Below are 22,510 nucleotides of genomic sequence, written 5' to 3'. Positions count from 1 at the left end.
CAGTCTATACTCCATCCCACCCCCTCTTTTTGGATAATTATCATTCAAGTACTAGGAGATACAGTATAGCTGCTTCTCCTTCTCCAGGGAAGTCATGTCTTGACAAACCGACTGGAAGCTGAGAGTCGCACAACTTAGAAAAGCATTTACTACTTCTGACTTACAGACATCATAGCTCAGCAACAGGACACAAGGGATGGCCTGGGAGCTGCAGGAGTGGCTGCCCAACATGTGTGTACTGCCAGCATGAAAGAAGACCAAGAGTCAAAGTCAAAGGAAGGAGTCTACCTATTGCTTTGACTGCTGAAGTTCCGGGTTCAGTAAGAGGCCCTGCCTCACGCCATGAAGTGGATAGTGATTAAAGAAGGCACCTGACATTGAACTTGGCCTTCCATACCCAAGACATAGACTGCATGTGTACCCCCCATACATGTGCCTCCACACATGGGAATACAAACATGCACGCAATGAACACATGCATATGCAAAAAACTTTCTTTACAAGCATTTTGAAAAAGAATATAAGTATATATTGGGGAAAATCGCAATTAAACCATCATAAATCAAGGAGTGTCTGCAGAATGTTCAGCACCTAATGGTAGGTCTCTCCCAGCAGGCCAGAACATTTCACAGCGCAGCGGCTCCCACCCACTGAGCTCAGCACCCTACACATGCGCTGCTCTCTCCCCGAATCTATCCATTTACTTAGAAGTAACAGTAACACATCTTTTTATAAGAACTGTTTTATTGTGGCAAAACACACTTAACATTTACCGTTTCAACATTTTTAAAAAATAATTCCAATAGGTATTGAAGGGGGGTCTAGGGGAGGAGCGGTGGTACAAAAGGGGAACAAGAATGTGATTCAATTCTATTTAATTAAAATATGTTTTTAAATGTTAACAAATTCAGATAAATTGAAATCATGTAACTTTTCTGATAATGCAATAAAAGTTTAAAAAAATGATAAAAATAATAATAATAATTCCAAGTGTATACTTCAGTAGTTCATTATGGCGATCATTACTACCACCCATTTCCACTGATTTTCTGTCTTCTCAACCTGAAATGCCACATGCCTTAAGTAACTCCCAACTTCCCCCGAAAGCACTGTCAAGTTTGCCAGGATAGACTCCAAGGGGGCTCCTGATGACCACCACTCCACTTTATCTTTGTTGAACTTTAATATGTTCTATCTCGTGTAGAGTGGCCTCAAAGTTGATCCATACTGTAGCATGTCTGTGAATGATAATGTTCCTCTTTAAGGCTAAAAATATTCCAATGCATGCATATTATATAATATACATGCAATATCATCTATATTGCACACATGCTGTATGTATCATATGAATATACAAATATACTAGTATGCATATTTATACATTCACCTGTCAAACGGCATTTGGGTTGGGCAACATATTATTAATTTAATCTCACAATTTAAGATTCCAGACAAGTTAAACTCAATAGTAGACAGTGTAGGAAGTCAGCGAGTGACTCAGACATAGTTACCTAGTTCCCAAGGAACTCACAGTGCTCAGAGAAGGGATTGAGTTTAGGCAAGAATGTCTGTAGTCACACACTGATTACGGGCAGCAAGAAAGTGGAAGTGAAGGGAAATGACACCAAGACATGGCACCTGGGTCACTAAGGACGAGCCCTTTAAAAGGCAGGAGGGAGAGCAGACTTAGGAGTCTGCCCAGGACACGATTTACTTGAGAGACAAGAGCACTTTGCCCGTGGATTTCCGCTGCATCACATGAAAGAAGGCATCGTTGATCTAAAAGAAATGCAAAATGGAATGTGGTCAGACTGATGCACATTTCAGCAAATATCTGACAGGTGATCAATTTTTAAAACATTGCTATTGAAGTAATATGCAAGTATTAAGTTGCATCTCTATGAACTGTATATAGCCGCACAACACTAATAAGGTCACCATAAATACAAAGGTATACAATATTGAAAAATAACTGATCTGCAGAATTTCTCCACATCTAAGCTTATGATTTTCAATGTTGTCAGATAATTAAGTGCCAGCAGGCAGAAGGCCCGTGAGCCAGTTCTTACTCTCCTAGAAGAAGTTTGTGCCAGCTTTTAAATGGATACAGCTAAAAAAAAAAAAAAAAAAGAATCAATCATTTTTAAAATTTTTATCATATTATACCAGTCCTTTGCACCTAAAATTATAATATATTACAAATCTTTCTTCGGAAATTTAAGGCTTTTTTTTTTAACTATGTTACTGGGTTCTTATACCTCTACCTCCCTTCCAACCCTTATTCCACCCAACACTAGGGAGGAGAGGAAGAATAGAGGGAAGGAGGTGTAGCTCTCTATAGGCTCCATCTTGCCGATAAGAGGCCCTGGGTTCCTTGGGGCAAGTCCAGTCTTTGTCATCAGAATATCCAGCAGTTCAGCAAACCAGCGACCCAGCACCAACAAATGCAGCACCAGGAACCAACATACAGTTATAAGGCCAATCATAAAGCAGCCATAGCAGTGAAAGCAGTGTGGTATTGGTAGGAAAACAGAAAAGTAGATCCATGGGATTGGATGGAGGGCCCCAAAGCAGAGCCACACACAGTCAAGCAATCTCTAACAGGGGTGAAGGCAGCTCCATGGAGAAGGGAGAGTGCTCTCAGCAAGCAGCACTGGGAACGCTGGTGACCCGCACTTAGAATCAAAGTGTGTTTCATTCACAAAATTCACAGAAAGTGTTTAAATTCACAAAATTACCTCAAACCAGTTCATAAATTAAACGTAAAATACAAAGCTATACAACTTCCAAAGACAACGCTGAAAAAGTCTAGTGTACTTTGGGTTTCACAGTGAGATTTGGCATATAGCACTGAAAGAACAACCACAGGGAAACAATTAGTAAATAAATGTCATTAAAGTTGAGAACCTTGAGGCCGGTGAATGACTCAACAGGTAAAGGCATTTACTGAATAGGCTTGTTGAACTGAGTTGGATCCTCAGAACCTACATACAAGTAGAAGGAGTTACCTGACCCCACAAAGTTGATCTTCACACGTGCACTGTGGCATATGTACCCACACACATATAATAACATTTTCAGTTAAAATATTTGGGACTACACAGATGCCTCAGTCAATAAAGTACTTGCCACAGAAGCATGTGGTCCTGAATTATACCCCTGGGACCCACATAAAGCATCTAGCATGTACTTGTGATCCCAGATGGAGAGGTAGAGTCATTCGAGCCACTGTGAGCTCCAGGTTCAGTGCGAGACTCTGTCTCAAAAGCCAAGGTAAAAAGAGATACAGGAAGTCACCAGGCATCCACCTCTTATCTCCACATACATGCACATAAGAGTATATGCACCTACATATATACATGCACATTCACACAAAAAGAAAACCAGAAATGTCCACACTAAAGAAGACATTGTTAAACACATAAAAAGACAAGGAGAAAATCATTGGGAAACATACATCTAACAAAGGGGATAGATAGATAGATAGATAGATAGATAGATAGATAGATAGACAGACAGACGACAGACAGACAGACAGACAGACATATAGATGGACATTATACAGAAAGAGAATGCTTAAAACTCAAAAATGAGCAAAGGAGCTGAACCAACATCTTACCAAAGAAGCACACAGATATCAAATAAGCACTAAGACACTCAATAGGCAGAGATTAAAATCAATGACGAGACCCACTATGCACCCATTAAGATGGCTAAGAACCAATACACGACACCAATAGTGTTGAGAAAGTAGAACAGTGGGATCTCTCCCTTGCTCATGGTGAGCATGCAAGGCGGTGCAGACACTGTGGAAGGCAATATGGCAGGTTCCCACCAACCTAATCATGCACTCGCCACACAACCCAGGGTCTTCACTCACATGAACTAAAAACTATGTTAAGCTGAACACACATATAAATGTTCAAAACAAATCACATTGACAACTTGGAAAGCCTGGGAGCAACTAGTACCCTTCAATAGGCAGTTGGATAAGCAACTTGGGAGACAGGGGGAGGGAATCTCTGAATTTGAGGCCAGCCTGACCTATGGAGTGAGTTCCAAGACAGCCAGGGCTACATAGAGAGATAGACATACCCCATCTCAAAAAAAAAAAAAAAAAAAAAAAAAAAAAAGACTATCAAGACACAGGAAGCCACTGAAAAACCTTACATGAATATTGCTAATAAAACAAGAACAGCCTGAAGATGACTCCAATCACATGACACTCTGAAAAGAGCCAAAACTATAGAGACACCAGGAAGATCAGTGGCTGCTGGAGCCCAGAGGATTGCTTAAGGAAGCTATTCTGTAGGCTAGGTAATAGTGGTTATATAACATTAAACATTTAGCTAACCCACAGAGAGGTACCACACAGAGAGCACAACTTAATGTGCACACCACACTGTGATTAAGACACTTCGTGTGCAGCCATTGGCTCATTGCTTGTAACAAATACACAAAACCAGTGCAAGGTGCTGAATAAGACTGGGAACTTCTGACTGTGGAAGACAGGGTATGAGCACTCTATTCTTCCTCTTGCACTTTTCTGTATGACCAAACCCACGTTTAAAATGGTCTATAGATAATGATAAATGCAAGGAATAAAATTAAAAAGCAAAGAGTGGAGTGAACAACACCATCTCTTCTGCAGACAGTATAATAATCTAAATACGAAAATGAATCAAACCAACAAAAATAAGAAAGACCATCAAACCAATGAAACGAGAAATGAGCTTATAAAAGCCACCGACTACCTCTACAGTAGAAAATCAACAAGTAAATGTAACAGAAGTAAACTACTGTTATCAAAAAACAAGAACAGTGACATTTGTGGAAAAATGGAAAGAATATCCTGTAAGATCTTATGGAGAATACTTTAAGCTCTCCTAAAAGACATAAAAGATCTGGCTATATAGCTCTTCTTACAGATAGAACAACTTAACAAATATGAAAAGCAAGAACAAAGGTACAAGATACATTTTTTTATACATTAAAATTTACCTCAATGCTACACACATAAAAGTTATAGGATGCTAGTAAATGAATATTATATTTGAAGCGAGAAGAGAAAACAGAGAGCAGATCTGTGTGTCCTGAAACTTGATGAAAATAGCATCGTGAATCATAGAAAAAGACTGAAGGCTGAGAAAGCTTGCTTGCTACAAATAGGAAGATAAAAATTAGTTAGCTGAATCCTCATAGATCAGTGCCCAGCCCAGCTGTCATCGGAGGCTTCTTCTGGCAGCTGATGGAGCAGATGCAGAGACACACGGGCAAACATTAAGCAGAGAGAGAGAGAGAGAGTCCAATTTGGAGGTCTCCATCGGGTACCTTCTCTTGGAGCTTGGGAAACCCTAGGGAAGAACTGTAGAAGCCTGAGGAGTTGAGGACATCAGGAGAACATGGCCCATAGAATCAACTAACCAGGGCTCTTGGGGGCTCAGAGAGACTGTGCAGCAATCACGGAGCCTGCATGGGTCTACGCTGGGTCCCCTGCATACATTCTGTGGTTGCTTAGACTGAGGACTTTTGTGGGACCCCAATCAGTGAGAGTAGGGGTATCTCTGACCCTTCTCCTCCTACTGGGTTGCTTCACCCAGCTTTGATAGAAGGGTTGTGGCTAGTCTTATTGTGAGACTTATCATGCCATGTTTGGTTGCTATCCCTGGGAGGCCTGCTCTTTTCTGAAGGGAAACAGAAGAGCAATGGATCTGGAAGAGAGAGAAGTAAAGGTGAGGTGAGAACTTGGAGGAGTAAAGGGAGGGAAACCTGCAGTCGGGATGTACTGTATGAGAGCAGAATAAATAAATAAGAAAAAAGTAAACATTTAGTTAGCTGAGATACAACGCATACGTAACTTTAGATACAGTCAGTCCCTAAGTGTGGCTGAACACTATAAATGTGCTAGACATTGCAGGCTATGCCTACAGTCCCAGTTGTTCTGGAGGCTGAGGGAGGAAGATAAGACAGTTGTTCAAGGCCAGCCTGGGTAATGCAGAACCCCCTATCTCAGTGGTTCTCAACCCTCTTAATGCTGTGACCCTTTAATACAGTTTCTCATGTTGTGGTGATCACAAACCATACAATTGTTGTTGTTGGTATTCCATAAGTGTAATTTTGGTACTGTTATGAATCGTAATATAAACATCGCATGTGCAGGATAACTGATATTCCCATGAAAGGGTAATCATTCATAACTCAGAGGCTGAGAAACAGTGCCCTATCTCAACAACTCAACCCCATAAAATTAATAAACAAGAAAATCATTTTGACCCTAGGATAATGAAGGACTTCTGAAACAAGTCCTCCAACCACAACCATAAAACAAAATATTGGTACATTAGAGTGGATTTAAATATAGACAAAGGTAGCAAAGTATGACAGACCAGGAGATTTTTTTGCAGCCTATCTGCTCAAAGACTAGGTCAAGGATCACACCCTTCTGCAATCTTGAGACCTGCCCCTATGTTTATAGGAACCTAACCTGAATAGCAACAAGACTGCCAGGTGTGGCAGTCTGCATGAGAAATACTGGCAAGTATTGGGACACTTGGTCCCCAACTGGTGGCAATGCTTAGGAAAATTATTGAACCTTTTGAGATGGCACCTTGCTGGAGAGAGTGTGTCACTGGGGAAGGGCTCCAACGGTTTATAATCTCACCCTGCTGCTGGCTCCCTCTCTGTTTTGTGTTGGCCGCTGAAGATGCAATCTCTTAGCTTCCTGTTTTGGTCATGTGTTGCTATGCCTCCCTGCCATCATGGACTCTCCCTCTGGAGGCAGAAGCTAAAATAAATTCATCCTTCCATCAATCGCTTTTGATTGTGGCCTTTATCACAGCAGCATAGAGGTGACTGACACATCAGAGTCCAGAAGCATAGATCACACAAAGAATTGCACACATTGGAAAGGAGACAAGAGCCCTAACAGAAAGAACAAGAAACCCAAATTCCTTCTACATATAGAATGTATGGGTTTGTGTGTTTGTGAGGTGTTTCTCCTGGGTGAGGGGGACAGAGAGTTGAGGACTGAGTAGGGCCACTGTGCTATACCCCTATCCCAGCCAGCCTGCAAACATACAGAAAGAGGCTTAAATGCATTACAGTCAAGAAATGCACATTAAAATCATAAGATACCTCTTTATGCCTTGTCATTTAGGTGAATATCAGAAATATGAACACTGGTGCACAGCAACAAAATGACAAGTAGACCAGAACTGTCACGAATTTCTGGGAGGGACAAAAAAACTCACAAGGTCATTCTACAGAGTGACCAGCCATCAGGATGAATGAGCATGTCATAACCCAGCAGCCCTGCTCCTAGGAAAACAGTCCCCACAAAATAGTTGCACAAGTCCCTAAGTTTAGACCTACAAGGCTGCCTATTTAGATTTAGTATGGTGTCACAAACTCAACCTGGAGGTTTAGCATGCAAACCATGGTGGGTGTGCACCATGTGTGTACCACTACACGGTTCTGGGGAACAATGCAGGACTCATAGAAGCAGTAGCAGCAAAATGGAGGTCTTCGGAGCATGGTATCTGAAGGTAAGAAGCAGACCTAGATCAAGAGCACGCCACCAGTTGCATACGTTAAAGATAACACTCAAATACAGCTGTGTGCTTTACATGGAAATACAAACCCATAGAAATACATCAGACATGCTACAGAGAAGTGCTTGGAAGGGAGGAAAGAGTGAGGACGGACAGTGGGGAGAGAGTACATGGGACCACAAAGGGTAAACATTTATAAGTATATGGATATAACAGCAGAAAATTAGCCTTGCAGAGTCCAACAATGAATATATGCTTTGAGAAGAGTTTGCTGGCTAAACAACCCTTCCCATTTGAGATTCTCCCCAGAAAAGCACACACAAAATAAATAACTAAAAATAAGTAGAGAAATCCATCAATCATGTTGCTCTCCAGGCGGCATGAAATCTCTGTTTTCAAAAACATCTACACTGTGCGGCTTTGTACCTTAGGAGACCTTTCCACAGTGTAGACAGGCTCACTGGGAGGAGGCGGAGAAAGGCTGAGACAGATGTTAGGAACATTCATTCCCCATTGCTATCTCCAGGTGACTCACAGCTGCACAGCTCTCCATGTCAGGTATTGCTGCTCATTCCCCAAGATTTGTCAGAGCCTCACAATAGAAAGCAGTTAAGAAAGTAAGTATTATCTGAGATAGTGGTGTTTCATCACCTGGCATCCTAGGGAAATGAAGACTCCCTGCAAATAAATGTTAACATCTAAGAAAGCTGTGGCTGCCGGGCGGTGGCAGCGGCGGCCTTTAATCCCAGCACTTGGGAGGCAGAGGCAGGCGGATTTCTGAGTTCGAGGTCAGCCTGGTCTACAAAGTGAGCTCCAGGACAGCCAGTACTACACAGAGAAACCCTGTCTCAGAAAAACCAGAAAAAAAAAGAAAGAAAGAAAGAAAGAAAGAGAGAGAGAGAAAGAAAGAAAGAAAAGAAAGCTGTGGCTTCAAGTCTTGTTTTTAGCCATTTTGCATTTAAATAAACCCTTTGCAGAAGCGAATCCCATATTTACCTGGCTTGCTAAAGAGATAAGACTATCTGGAAAGCTTAATCTTGCTTATCTGTTTTTCAGATGTCCCATGGCTTTCCATGTTCAGTTGCCACTTCTGTTACGATTTTAATTGCTTCTAGGTTTCCATCCAGAGCTGGGAACCAGAGAAGCACTGGATTCAGGGACTGACCAAAAGGGAAATGAAGGCAGTGAAGTTGTAAGGGAGAGCCTGTGTGGTAAAATGCAAAGCTACAAACCCTTCTTTTGAGGGCGGCTACAGAGGTCTGAGGACACTGCCCCTGTATCCTATGCGCTGCTACAGACAGGGAGCTGCAACTACTGAAGTCAAGATGCAAATGGTACCCAGAACATTGGTTCTCTGCCTTGAGGGCGGTGAAGCCAGTAATTAAATGTCTGGAGAGACACGCAACCTGGAATTTGAGGAAGGGAAAGATAATGCTTTTGTTTTAAGGCGAATGTTCTGCATTTGGAATTTTTAATTAGCTCATCAAGTAGGAATAATCAGGGTACTTACAGTTCCCCAAATACATCATGCTGACTCATGCCTCCCATTAGCACTCGGCTCTTCCCTATCAGCACTCAGCTGAGGTCTTTCCAACTGAAGAACAGACTCAAGGGCAGGACCAAGTCCTACATTTTTATAGACTGTCATACAGAATGTTCTCAGCAAATGATGAATAAAACAAACTCATGCATAAGTGAATGAATGTACCTGTGACTGAATGGGATTTTCCATTAAAAGGTGAAATGTTTTGGCTGATGACACTGCTGAATTACATTCATCATGTCCTGATTCTGATACAAAATTATCTGAACCCTCTTTTAAAAGTCAATCAATGATAGAGATGCAGCTCAGTGGAAGGGTGCATTTCCTAGCATGTGAGAAGTCCCAGATTCAAGTCCCATGGCATGGTATAACCAAAAAAAAAAAAAAAAAAGGGTTAATCATTACATTTTACCAAAAAAAAGATGTAGACCTCATATAAATTCATGAAAAAGCCAGGCGGAGGTGGCGCATTCCTTTAATCCCAGCACTTGGGAGGCAGAGGCAGGCGGATTTCTGAGTTCGAGGCCAACCTCGTCTACAAAGTTGAGTTCCAGGACAGCCAGTACTACACAGAGAAACCCTGTCTTGAAAAAACAAAAAACAAACAAACAAACAAAATATTCAAAGATACTCAAGATCACTGATCATTAGGGAAATATAAGGCACATTCACAAACAGGCAACTTTATACATCTACTACAAAAGTCGTTAAAATTAAACAACTGATAGTACTAAGTGTTGACAAACACAAAACAACTCCAACTCGTCAGCATTACTGGTAGAAAATGCAAACTAGAGCTGGGCGGTGATGGCGCATGCCTTTAATCCCAGCACTTGGGAGGCAGAGGCAGGTGGATTTCTGAGTTCGAGGCTAGCCTGGTCTAGAGAGTGAGTCCAGGACAGCCAGGGATAATATAGAGAAACCCTGTCTCGAAAAAAAAAAAAAAAGAAAGAAAAAGAAAAGAAAACAAAATGCAAAATAGCCCAGACACTCTGGAAAAAAAGTTAACAGTTGGTTTAAAAGTTCAAAATAGTGTTAGGAAATAGGTAGAAGCAAAATCCCAGAATGTTAGAACAGACATCTCAACCTCCAGCCCACATATACACCTGAGCACTGGTTTCTAGTCCAGAAGGCTCTGCTCGTAGGAAAACTACATGCCATGTGGGCCTTGATAGGAATGGCATAAGGTGGCTTTGTCTTCAGAAAGCATGGGATGGGGCTGGTGAGATGGCTCAGTGGTTAAAGAGCATCGACGGCTCTTCCGAAGGCCCCAAGTTCAAATCCCAGCAACCACATGGTGGCTCACAACCATCCATAATGAGATCTGACGCCCTCTTCTGGAGTGTCTGAAGACAGCTACAGTGTATAACAATAAATAAATCTAAAAAAAAAAAAAAAAAAAGTGCGGGATGTAGAGGCTAAAGCAAAATTGCTTCTGAATAACCGAACAAAGAGAAAGAGCTCTTGGGGTCATGAAGCCTGAGCTTCCCTTACGGGCATCAACAGCTGCTCCTCTTAGAATTATGCATAAGTTTCTTTTAAACAAACCATTTAGATGCAACTAAAATCAAATTCTGGTCCTATGTCATTCTTACTTAATGACATTATCCTGATACCATTGGAGACGAGGGGAAACTCCAAAGCCAATTAAGTATCTGTGTAAGTTTTTTAACATTAAAAGTACACTTAGCTTATATCCTAGAAAGTTCAATCCTAAAATAAATAAAGCCATATTTCTACAAAAAGGTACACAAATATTAGTCAAACCTAAAAACCACCCCATGTCTATTATTCAACAAACAGGCTGTGGTACATCCATCCAACAAAATATCATTTGGCTTCTTTATAATAAAGTTTCCACTTAAAAAGAGAAAGAAATACCACTCCACAATAAAAGGTCTGAGCTACTGATACATTTAGTCTGGATGAACTTCCAAAGAACTATACAAAGTTAAAGAATGCAAAATTATGGGGCCTAGAGAGATGGCTCAGCAATTAAGGGTACTGACTGCTCTTCCAGATGACCTGGGTTTAATATCTAGAACCCACGTGGGATGACTCTAGTCCCAGGGGATCTGATGTCTTCTTCTGTCGTTTGTGGGCACAGAGCATGCATGTGACACACAGACATACATGACATCTGTGGTGGTTTGAACAGATTTTGCCTCCTGCAGACTCATGTGTCTGAATGCTTGGCCCATGCAGACTGGCACTATTAGGATATGTAGCCTCACTGGAGGAAATGTGTCACTGTGGGGGTGGGCTTTAAGGTTTCCTCCTATGCTCAAGCTCCACCCAGTGTGGAATCTAGTCCTCTACTGGCTGCCTGTGGAACACAGACTCCTTCTGCTGCCTTCGAATCAAGATGTAGAATTCTTGGCTCCTCTAGCACCATGTCTGCCAACACACAGTCATGCCATGATGATAATGGACTGAATCTCTGAAACTGTAAGCCAGCCTCGATTAAATATTTTATGTATAAAAGTTGCCTTGGTCATGGTGTCTCTTCACAGCAATAAAACCTAGACTAGGGCTGGCAAGATGGCTCAGCGGGTAAGAGCACTGAATGCTCTTCCGAAGGTCCTGAGTTCGCATCCCAGAAACCACATGGTGGCTCACAACCACCCGTAATGAGATCTGACGCCCTCTTTTGGTGCGTCTGAAGACAGCTGCAGTAAATTACACTGGGAGTGAGCAGGGCCAGAGCGAGTGGGGCAGGCAGAGGTCCTGAGTTCAATTCCTAGCAGCCACACACATGATAGCTCATGGCCATCTGTACAGCTACAGTGTACTCATACACATTAAAATAAAATAAAATAAATCTTTAAAAAAAAAACCCAGACTAAAACCCAGGTAAAATACCCATGCACGATAAAACATAAATTTGAAAGCAAATACATAAATAAAAAAAACCATCCAACATCAAAAGGCCGTGGGCTACGTGGTCATTTATATGATATTCTAGAAAAGCCCACACTGCAGGGATGGAAAGCAGAGGAGTGATTGCTAGGGCTATGGAGTAAGGTAGGAAGCAAGACTACAAGGGGACACAGGGAAACCTTCTAAGATAATGGAAACAAACTATCTTGATTATAGGGGTGGCCACAGAATTGCATTTGTTCATCAGACTCAGAGAATTATTCCACCTATAATCCCAGCTGCTAGAGAAGACTGTGGCAGGAGGGTCTCTTCAACTGAAGAGTTCAAAGTCAGACTGGGGGTCACAGCGACAGAGCCTAATTCCTTAGAAATAAAGCCTCAGTAAAGATGCTATCTCCATCACACCATCCCTCCGAGACTGGGAGACCCATTAAGAAGGGGGTGCAGAAAGACTATAAGAAAGATGCTCCCTTAAGAAGGAGGTGGCCGGGCGGTGGTGGCACACACCTTTAATCCCAGCACTTGGGAGGCAGAGGCAGGCAGATTTCTGAGTTCGAGGCCAGCCTGGTCTACAGAGTGAGTTCCAGGACAGCCGGGGCTACACAGAGAAACCTTGTCTGGGGGTCGGGGAAGGGGGGGAATTTAGCTCAGTGGTAGAGTGCTTACCTAGCAAGCTCAAGGCCCTGGGTTTGGTCCTCAGCTCTGGGAAGAAAAGGAAAAAAAAAAAAAAAAAAGGAGGTGCAAAAAGATTGTAAGAGCCACAGGGGATAACTTCAAGGGGACGGTGTTTCCCAGATGCAACGGAACAGATACACAGATGAACTCACAGAAATGGGGAGAGCGTGCACAAGACCTGCACAAGTTTTAGCCAGACACAGTTTCAGAATGGAGGATGGCATTAAGTCTCACCCCTAGCTGAGAAGTTATTTGCATCTTATTGCTGCTGAAAGAAGGAATGTAAGTTTTTTTTCACCTGAGTGATGCCTGGTATATATACAACAGGGCAAGCCCCACTCCCAGGAGTCGTCAGCTAACACAGACTGGATCTAATGGGTACTGAGGGCGTAGGGAGTAGAGGATGTGAGTGAATATGAAGTTGGGTAGATGGAAAGTTAGGGAAGATCTGGGAGGAGCTGGGAAAAGGAGATGAATAGGATCCAAATATATGTATGAAATTCTCAATGAATAAATAAAAACATTGCTTAAAAAAAAAAAAAAAGAAACTGCTCTCTTTTTTTGTGACACTATCTAGGCAGTTAACCATGTCAGGAAGAAGCTGAAGATCTCTGCCCTAGTCCACTAAGCCACAGAAAGCCACTGAAATGGATGGTGAACACAAACTTCATTCTCTCTAGGAAAGGCATGCCACAGAAGTAGCTGCTGATGCTCTGAGTGAAGAGTGAAAGGCACAGTTGGGTATGTGCCCAAATCAGTGCTGGGAATGACAAACAAGGTTTTCCCATGAAAGCAAGGTGTCTTGACTCATGGCAATGTGCACCTGCTGCTGACGTGAGGACATTCCAGTTAGAGATCAGGATAACGAGGGAGAAGAAGCACAGGACTGCTCAGGCCCACACTGTGGATGTCAAGCTGAGTGTTCTCAACTTGGTTATTATTTTTAAAAAGGTGGAGGGAGGGTGGATATTCCTGGACTGACAGACAGTACTGTGCCCCAAGGGTTGAGGCCCAAAAGAGCCCCAGCAGCATTCAAAAGCTTTTCAGTCTCTAAAGAAGATGATGTCCACCAGCATGCTGTCAGAAAGCCCTTAAACAGAGAAGGTAAGGAGCCCAGGCCTACAGCCCCAAGAGGCGGCAGCTTGCCACTCCACGTGTCCTGCCACACAAGTGCTCGGAAGAAACAACACACTGAGAACGAGGAGGGGGCTGAAGAATGTGCTAAACTTTTGGCCAAGAGAATGAAAAAATGCCAGAGACAGACTGCCAAGAGACAGACAGACTGCCAGAGACAGACAGACTGCCAAGAGACGTGGGCTGTCCTAACTGAGAGCTTCTACTTATAAGTCTGAGTCCAGTCAAAAATAAGTCTTCAAGGGTGACAAATGATCAGAGCTTGAAATACACACACACACCTAATGCTGCACTGAGGGTTGCAATTCCAGGGCAGCCAGGGGAAGGGGAAAGTGAGACTGAATCCAAGGAAGAAGGAAACTGAGTGGGGGTGTGTCGCAAACCCTCAACTGGCTGCAGCTTCAGAGAGACATAGAGCACTGCTCAGATGGACCTCTATGAAGAAGCCATGTAAAACAATCAATGGCAAGAAAATAAAGCAGTTTACCCTCTGTCTTCCATTCCTCAAAGCTTGCCCTACTCTACATTTCTTGCTGCAGTACCAGGCCTCATGCTGCTCCTGGGGAAAACAGAGGCTTCTGGGGAGTCCGTCAGCTCAAGCGTCTGCTCTGCAGCTACAGCAGCTCTAGAGAGTACGTGGAGGCCCTGGCTCTAAGACCCACCTCACTCTAGGGAACAAGGGACTGTCAGTGGTCTAAGGAGATGCATCCTGGGAATAGCCATCAAGGCTGTAGAGCTGCAGACCCCCGGGAGAGCACCCCAGAGAAGTGTGACGAGCAGCCAAGTGACCAGGGGTTGGGTGGGTTGGAAGGTATATTAGAGGTGGGGATAGCAGATATAAGCCTCTCCACAAACTGGGTCTGGATCAATGGAATAATTGCTATTGGCTCTGAAGTTTTGTTTTTTAAGAATATTCCACCTGTACAGAGGAACCTGAAGCAGACAATTTCTAGTCATTAATTCTATTCACATGGTGACCTCACCTGACCTTTACCTAGAAACAATCCCAGATCTGTAAGATTTCAGTGCTTTGTTAGGTCAGGGTATATGAATCCAGCTTCATAAAGAAAACAGACTGGCCGGGCGGTGGTGGCGCACGCCTTTAATCCCAGCACTTGGGAGGCAGAGGCAGGCGGATTTCTGAGTTCGAGGCCAGCCTGGTCTACAGAGTGAGTTCCAGGACAGCCAGGGCTACACAGAGAAACCCTGTCTCAAAAAAAAAAAAAAAAAAAAAAAAAAAAAAAACAAAAGAAAACAGACTGACTGCACACCTGAGCAGTGCCATTCTCTGAACAGATCAGAGGCCGGCCGATGCACAAATATCAACCTACTGGAAATAGTTCGGTTCCAGCTTAAATTTAAAATCTGAAGACGATGGTTCTAATCCCACCTCCGAGCTCTCCATACAAAAGTTCTCCTTCCTAGGGACCGGAAAAGCTCAGTTCTGTAGTATAACAATGCTACCTTGGACATCTGGAAGCTAAGTACATTCACTGGGATTTTTTTCGTGTGTACTATTTTATTTAATTTCCACACCTAGCAGAGTCCACAGAGTATATATAACTGCTCCACTGTAAATGAGGACAGAGCAGAAGATGTCTACTTTACTCACAGCCAACGTCTGAACTCTGGGGCTCTGACCTCAATAAGTCAGTCAGCATATACATGAGTGACAACAGCTGGAGTCTCTAGCTACAGACGTAAGGATAGCACACAGCCCTACATGGAGGCTGTGCGCTGTGGGAAGGGTGGCATTGAACAAGTAGTTATAGTGAAGGGAAAAAGTACAGACCTCTGCCTACTGAAAGACCAGGAGAGCAAAGTTTATTGGCATATTTATCTGAGCTATCAAGGTCAAAACTGTAAAAGCACCAAGCATTCTGCCACTGTATAGATTTTATAAGCTCAGTGGTTATTTTTTAATCCCAACAGGTTCTGACAAATAATGTTTAAATCAAAAATAAAGTTCAGTAAAACCAATTATATATTCACTTACTCTTTGTGGTTTTAAACAAGCAAAATGTATAAACTGTCACTGCTTAAGTAAATACAAGAGTCTTGGTCATTTTGATTACAAGATAGTCCTTGAAATTCATGTAGATATTTCTGATAGATAATTTTCATACTGTAGAATATAGTGTGTTCTGACTGTGGTGGCACACACCTTTAATCTCAGCACTTGTGAGACGAGGGTAGGCAGATTTCTCTGAGTTCAAAGCCAGTCTGATATGTATACATGTGAGTCCCAGGCAAGCCAGACCTACACGGTGAGACTCTGTCTTAAAAAAAAGAAAGAAAGAAAGAAAGAAAGAAAGAAAGAAAGAAAGAAAGAAAGAAAGAAAGAAAGAAAGAGAAAAGAAAAGAAAAGCATGGCATGGCAAAGCCACTTCTTGGTTCATCTTAAGAAAGTCTGGCATGATCCTAAGCAGAGAGATTCTGGTCCAACCAGCTATCTCTGCTTATCAGCTCTGACACACACATCACTCGGGCAGCTTTCTTGGCTTCTAAGTCCAAGTTCTTCACCAGTAAAAACTGATTAAGCAGGGCTGGAGAGATGGCTCAGCAGTTAGGAGTGCAGACTGCTCTTCTGAAGGTCATGAGTTCAAATCCCAGCAACCACATGGTGGCTCACAACCATCCTTGATGGGATCTGATGCCCTCTTGTGGTGTGTCTGAAGACAGCTACAGTGTACTTACATAAAATAAATAAATAAATCTTCAAAAAAACTGATTAAGCAATGGGTAGACCACAAAAGAGCTTCTTAGAAGATTAAACCAATTAACACATACAAAGTGCTTAGCCTCTGGTATCTCTCTGAACTGTCTGCCTGGTCGCAGACACAGAAGGCGACAGCAAGTGTGTAGATGGCCTTGGTGTTGGGGAGCCTGGCTTGGAAGGCCACTCAGGAGCACCTAAGTCAGCAGAGGGGGCAGAGCCAGGCAGTCCTTGCCAAGGCACCCCTGGGAGGCAGAAAGGCAAATGGAAGCAGACAGACAGTAATTAGAGCTAATTCGTGTTTGGGAGGAAAGAGCTGCATGCGGACAATTAAAGTGATCCTTTTTCATGACTCAGCAACACTGAGAACACATTACTGGAGGGAAGAGATCTTCAACCACCACCTATCCCCCGCATCAGCCTCTCCCTCTGGGTGACAGAAAGACAAAGCCAGAACAGAACCAGGAAGCTACCAAACTGGTGATTTTTAACACTTTAAGCCGTAAAAACCTTTTCTTAAGAGAAAAGAATGAATGAAAACGTGAAAGCGTGCAGCTACTAGGCTTCTGAAGAATTGTGGTTCCAGAGGTGAGCTGCCCTGGTCTCCACTGCCCACCCACATCCCCACCTCTGCTCCCGAAGGTCGTGTGAGTCGAGCCTCAGATGATGACCCACTCCACGATCCCATGGCAGAGACTGAAGCCGGGGGAAGAGGGCCATGACCAAGTACAACCAGCTTCTGACCAAGCAGCCGAGCCTCTACCAACAGGCTGATGCTTTCCTGATGCACACACCAGAGAGAGAAAGGACACACACGGCTCTAAGACAATGTACCACTGCAAGGGTACACACAGGTGGGAGGTTGGTAATCCACGAAGCGGGGCACTGACCAAGAGCCGAGCCTTTGCTAATCCACATTTGAACAGGATGTGGCCTTCAGCACTGACTACAGCTACCAAACAGGTTGTTTTTGTTGTTGTTGTTTGTTTGTTTGTTTTGTTTTGTTTTATCATTAAAACAAATTAAGGAAAAAGGTCCTTAGAGAAGGAGAAAGGCAGGCATCACAGGAAATGCCTAGGAGACTCACACTCACAGCCAAGCTGCATATGAGCACATGCAGTTCTGCTGGGGAGGAAGTTTAAGCCACAATTATGAGACTGTGGGGGAATGAAAACAGGGAGTGAATAAGCAACAGAATTAACTACAGTGACTAATGGCCATCCATTCGTGTCTTCTGACGCCCAGCACAACTCATGTTTGGTCACAGTGCCGAGCTCCGATCATCGGGCTGTACTTTGAGACATCTATATTTGAAAACCAAAGTGCTTCCTTCTTGGGACTCTGGGTTGCAAAGTTCACGGTTCAAATCAACACATGTAAATTATTTTCTAAAGCACTATAACTTCCCTCCCTCTGAGTCACCAGTGATTGACAGAGCTCAAATTCACCTCAAATTTAGCTTAATCCTGCATCCATGTTGAAAGCCAGGAGGATGGCAGAGGAATCTGGACACACTGAAGCCTGTGACACTCTCCTTAGGATGGACATCCCAGCACTCAGGATAGCATTTTTGTTTTTTGGTTTTGGTTTTTTGGTTTTTTTGAGATACGGTCTCTCTGTATAACCCTGGCTGTCCTGGAATTCACTCTGTAGACCAGGCTGGCCTCGAACTCAGAAATCCGCCTGCCTCTGCCTCCCAAGTGCTGGGTTTAAAGGCGTGCGCCACCACTGCCCAACTTCAGGATAGCATTTTACCTTTTCAATCCATAAAAGGAGGGTTAATGGGACTCAGGGATAATGCTGCCAGATTGGACACAGATTATGTCCCAGCCTTAGCTCCCCCTCATTCCTTATGTGTTGTCTCACCTTCTCCAGTTTGAACACAGCACCTATGCGGGGGTGGATGAGCCCTTGCTGGTAGTACTGCAGGGCTGTGGATATGCTCTTGGAAAATACGGCAAAGTCACGGTGTTGGTAGCGACTCCAGTACAGTCCCATGGCAGAGATGTTCTTCAGGAGCAACAGGTTGCTGGGCAGAGATGCGATGTTTCCTCCAGCGAATCCCAACACCACAATCCTGCCCTCCCATGCCAGGCTGAGGGCAAGGAGGAAACAGAAAAGTAAGTTATAGGAAGCAATGGACAGGGCTGGAAAGATGGCTCAGTCTGTAAAGGGCTTGTAGTGCAAGCATGAGAACCTGCATTCGATCCCCAGTGCTCACATACAAAGCCAGGCACGATGGTGTGCACCCATCGTCCCAGCACTGATACCAGAGTCCCCAGGCAGCCAGACTGAGATGGCAACTTCTAAGTTCAGTGAGAGACCCTGTCCCAAAAAAATCAGGTGGACAGTAACAGAGGAAGAGGCCCAACATCAACCTCTGGCCTCCACACTAGCATTCATGGACAAGAACATAGCCCCCAACATGTTTATGTATACATATCACACACACACAGAGATAGAGAGAGAGACAGAGAGACAGAGACAGACACACACACACACACACACACACACAGAGAGAGAGAGAGAGAAAGAGAGACAGAGAGAGAGAGAGAGAGAGAGAAATGGGTATTTATACCCATCAAGATGGCTACTATATTTAAAAAAGAGAGAAAGAGAACAATTATTAGTAAAGAAATGGAAAAATTAAGATCCTTACACTCTGTAGGTAGGATGCATTTCAAAATGGGGTGGGGCTACTATTATGAAGAACAGTATGAATTTTCCTAAAAAAAATTTTAAAAATATATTCATTTTTTAAAAATCCCTGGTATATTTGAGAGAACTGAAAGCACATTGTGAGCTCTCTGTGCATGCCTATGTCCATGACAGCATCACTCTCAAATAGCCAAGGGGTAGAAACAAACCAAGAGTCCTCATCAGATGAAAGGATAAAGTCTCTCTCTCTCTCTCTCTCTCTCTCTCTCTCTCTATCTCTCTATCTCTCTTCTCACACACACACATACACACACACTAGACAAGTCAGCTTGAAGACTTGGAATTTAGACAGCGGGGAATAAAGCAGCTGATGGAATATAAGGGAATAAGGAGTACTTTAAACAAGGACACTTTAGGACTCCTTATGGCATGGGACTTCTTTAGAGAATTCTGAATAATCTACAAAACCTCCTGAGGTTTCTGCAGCCCATCATGAAAAGTGCCAGAGAGCATGCCACACGTGGGTCATAAACAATGGCTTTGCACAGGGCTTTGACAGAAGAGATGTGCATGGTTGTTCCTCTCAGGGTTTTGGGGGAGTTCTGTGTTTTTCTTCTTCAGAAAGGAAGTGAGAAGCTGTTTACAAACATAGTTATCCAGGATGCAAGATGGAAGGAACAAGAGTGGGTCCACTTGGTCTCTGCTTCCTCCTCTGTTTCTCCCTGAGTGATACCAGTATCCATCTGCCTGACTCCCAGCTCAGGGATCCCTTCTGGGTTCTAGCCAGTGCTAACTGCACTCCTCCTGTGAGCAGGTAGCTCTTGATGCTCTGTTTTTTCTACTTCAAACTGAGATAAATTACAAAGCACAGATGTGAAAAATGAAAGCAGGCTAGGTAGGGAGGCATTAGGATCAGGAGTTCAAGACCAGCCTTGGCTATGGAATGAGCTTCTAGACAGCATAGCAAATACCCTGTCTTAAGAAACCCAGGAGGGGGCTGGCGAGATGGCTCAGCGGGTAAGAGCACTGACTGCTCTTCCAAAGGTCCTGAGTTCGGATCCCAGCAATCGCATGGTGGCTCACAACCACCTGTAATGAGATCTGATGCCTTCTTCTGGTGCATCTGAAGACAGCTACAGTGAATTACACCGGAGTGAGCGGGGCCAGCAGAGGTCCTGAGTTCAATTCCCAGCAGCCACACACATGATGGCTCAAGGCCACCTGTACAGCTACAGTGTACTCATACACATAAATAAATAAAATAAATCTTAAAAAAAAAAAAAAGAAACCCAGGAAGAGCTGGGCAATGGTGGTGTAGCCTTTAATCCCAGCACTTGGGAGGCAGAGACAGCTCTGAGTTTGAGGCCAGCCTGGTCTACAGATTGAGTTCCAGGACAGCCAGGGCTATACAGAGAAACCCTGTCTTAAAAAAAAAAAAAAAGCACAGGAGGAGAGGAAAGGGGGATGGAGAAAGGACAGGAATGATGCTTTCAAAGCACACCAGAAGCCCTGGGTGAAATACAGAGACTGTAAGATAAAACAGTTCCACACAGTCAATCACACAAACCAAGGAAGTACACAGTTCCTGCAGGACCAGCGCCATCAAAAGAGCTTGTACCTTGCTGCATAATCAGCTGGGGAACGAGGAACTACCACCACAGTGATCCTAGCATCTGAACAATGCTCTCCCCAGGACCCCACACCCCCACATATTTAAAGCAGCCTAGTGGGGGCCAGAGAGCTAGATTTAACACATGGATAATTTCTAAAGTCTCCGGCACTGCCAACTGGAGAGTCTGGAGTCATTTTTTGAATATTTTCCAGTTGGGTATTTTGTTTTTACTATATTTAAGCATTTCCTGATTTTCTCTGCTTCTGTTCCTTGTCACCCACCCACTCAGCTATTCTCGTTGATGCTGATGCCTACAGGAGACGTGAGCAGCAAAGATGGAGATGCTGGGAGTTAGAGCTGCAGGGAGGTTCTGTGGAGCCCCAGCACTAACAACTCAGGACAGAGCGGGACACGCACCTGCGGAGAGACTCCAGGAACACATCTCCTCCCACCATGTCAATGGCTACATTCACCCCACCGCTGCCCACCAGCTTCTTCACCGCATCCTTCAGGCTGCCCTGGCTGTAGTTCACGCTGGACTGTGCACCCCTCTGCATAGCCAGCTTGCATTTCTCATCACTTCCAGCTGCAGCTATGACCTAAGTGGAAAACATAAGGTTTCCAATGAACCAAATCATGAGGTAGGAGGGTCACATCCCACCAACCTCCATGTAATGAGCACCCACCAGGAGCCACACAGTAAAAATACAAGCTGGACATCACACTTGGAATCAAGAAAGCAAGATGTGTGTGGCAGGAAGGAGACAGGTTCCACAAGCACAAACCAGAGATATCCAGTCTAGATCTGGAAGATCAGGAGAGGCTTCCCTGTGGGTGGACATAAGCTAGAGGGAAATTTCTGAAGTCAGATAGACCAGGGTTCAAATCCTGGCCCTTCTACTCACTAGTTGCATCACACTGTGGCAACAAAAGTTAAGTAAATTATACAAGGAAGACCACACAGTCAAGACCCAAATCCAGGTAGCTCACTTAACCCAGACTCCACACACTTAACCTCTGCATGGCCAGACAGTGTGGCCCTGGGTCTCAGCTACCTTATCAGTCAAAAGAAAAAAGAAAAAAGAAAGTCCTTCTAAAATGGAACACTGACTGCAAAGTTCCTGGGGGTTGGGGGTTAGTGTTAGATAAGTTTCAGCTGTTGTCAGACATATGCAATTGCTTACTCTATTTACATGTCAGAGGAACATCACAGGGGAGGCAAAATAACTGCCACTCCATTACTGCAGAGTTATAGACTCAGAGAGAGCAATGGAGCACCTGAGCCAGGGTCACCCAAGTAGTGGGTAGCAGAGCAGCTCTCAAAGCCAAGAGTGCCACCTTCCTCCAAAGTGCATGCCTGACTTTATTCCCTCTGCTTTCCATGGGGAGAACCATGCCTCAGGCCCAAGGCGTATGGCACAGATGCGTGGCAAGTTCAGGATCTGAAAAGTTCCAAAGCTGCAAGCATTGAAGCATCACCTAGAGTTGCCTTGGCAGAGAGAACACCCACCACGGAGTCCAAGGTGATGCTCAGAGCCTGCGCTCGCGTAGCCTGAAGGCAATCTTGGTCTGACTGTTAGTTTGGGGACCCTTTCTTGTTGTTTTGAGGAGGGTGGCTTGCCTAGTTTCTTTGGGACAGGATATTGCTATGCAGTGAGGGCAGGCCTCTAGTTTCCTTCCCCAGCCTTCCAAGGCTCAGAACACAGGACTATATTATAAACCACCCTGGAGACAAAGAAGCT

At 43.9% G+C, this 22,510-nt stretch overlaps 1 protein-coding gene across 4 annotated transcripts in view; it reads right to left on the bottom strand.

Moving 5' to 3' along the window:
• Positions 1 to 1,400: 1,400 nt before the first annotated feature.
• LOC116102110 (quinone oxidoreductase-like protein 2) overlaps positions 1,401 to 22,510 on the bottom strand; it is a 49,557-nt gene continuing 28,447 nt past the window's right edge. For 2 of the 4 annotated variants that reach the window (XM_031386351.1, XM_031386339.1), the window contains exons 8-10: positions 21,186 to 21,367; positions 18,365 to 18,593; positions 1,401 to 1,779 (exon numbers count right to left, since the gene is read on the bottom strand). In XM_031386351.1, the coding sequence (XP_031242211.1) occupies positions 1,711 to 1,779; positions 18,365 to 18,593; positions 21,186 to 21,367 (480 nt within the window). In that variant the 3' untranslated portion in view covers positions 1,401 to 1,710. Of the gene's footprint in view, positions 1,780 to 18,364; positions 18,594 to 21,185; positions 21,368 to 22,510 lie in introns of those variants that run through there. The other 2 variants (XM_031386361.1, XM_031386370.1) reach the window with 2 other exon arrangements.

This window comes from Mastomys coucha, unplaced genomic scaffold (genome assembly GCF_008632895.1).
Source record: "Mastomys coucha isolate ucsf_1 unplaced genomic scaffold, UCSF_Mcou_1 pScaffold1, whole genome shotgun sequence".
NCBI classification, from domain to species: Eukaryota; Metazoa; Chordata; class Mammalia; order Rodentia; family Muridae; genus Mastomys; species Mastomys coucha.
The sequence above is the reverse complement of the archived record's forward strand: the minus strand, read 5'-3'. Positions and strand labels throughout refer to the sequence as shown.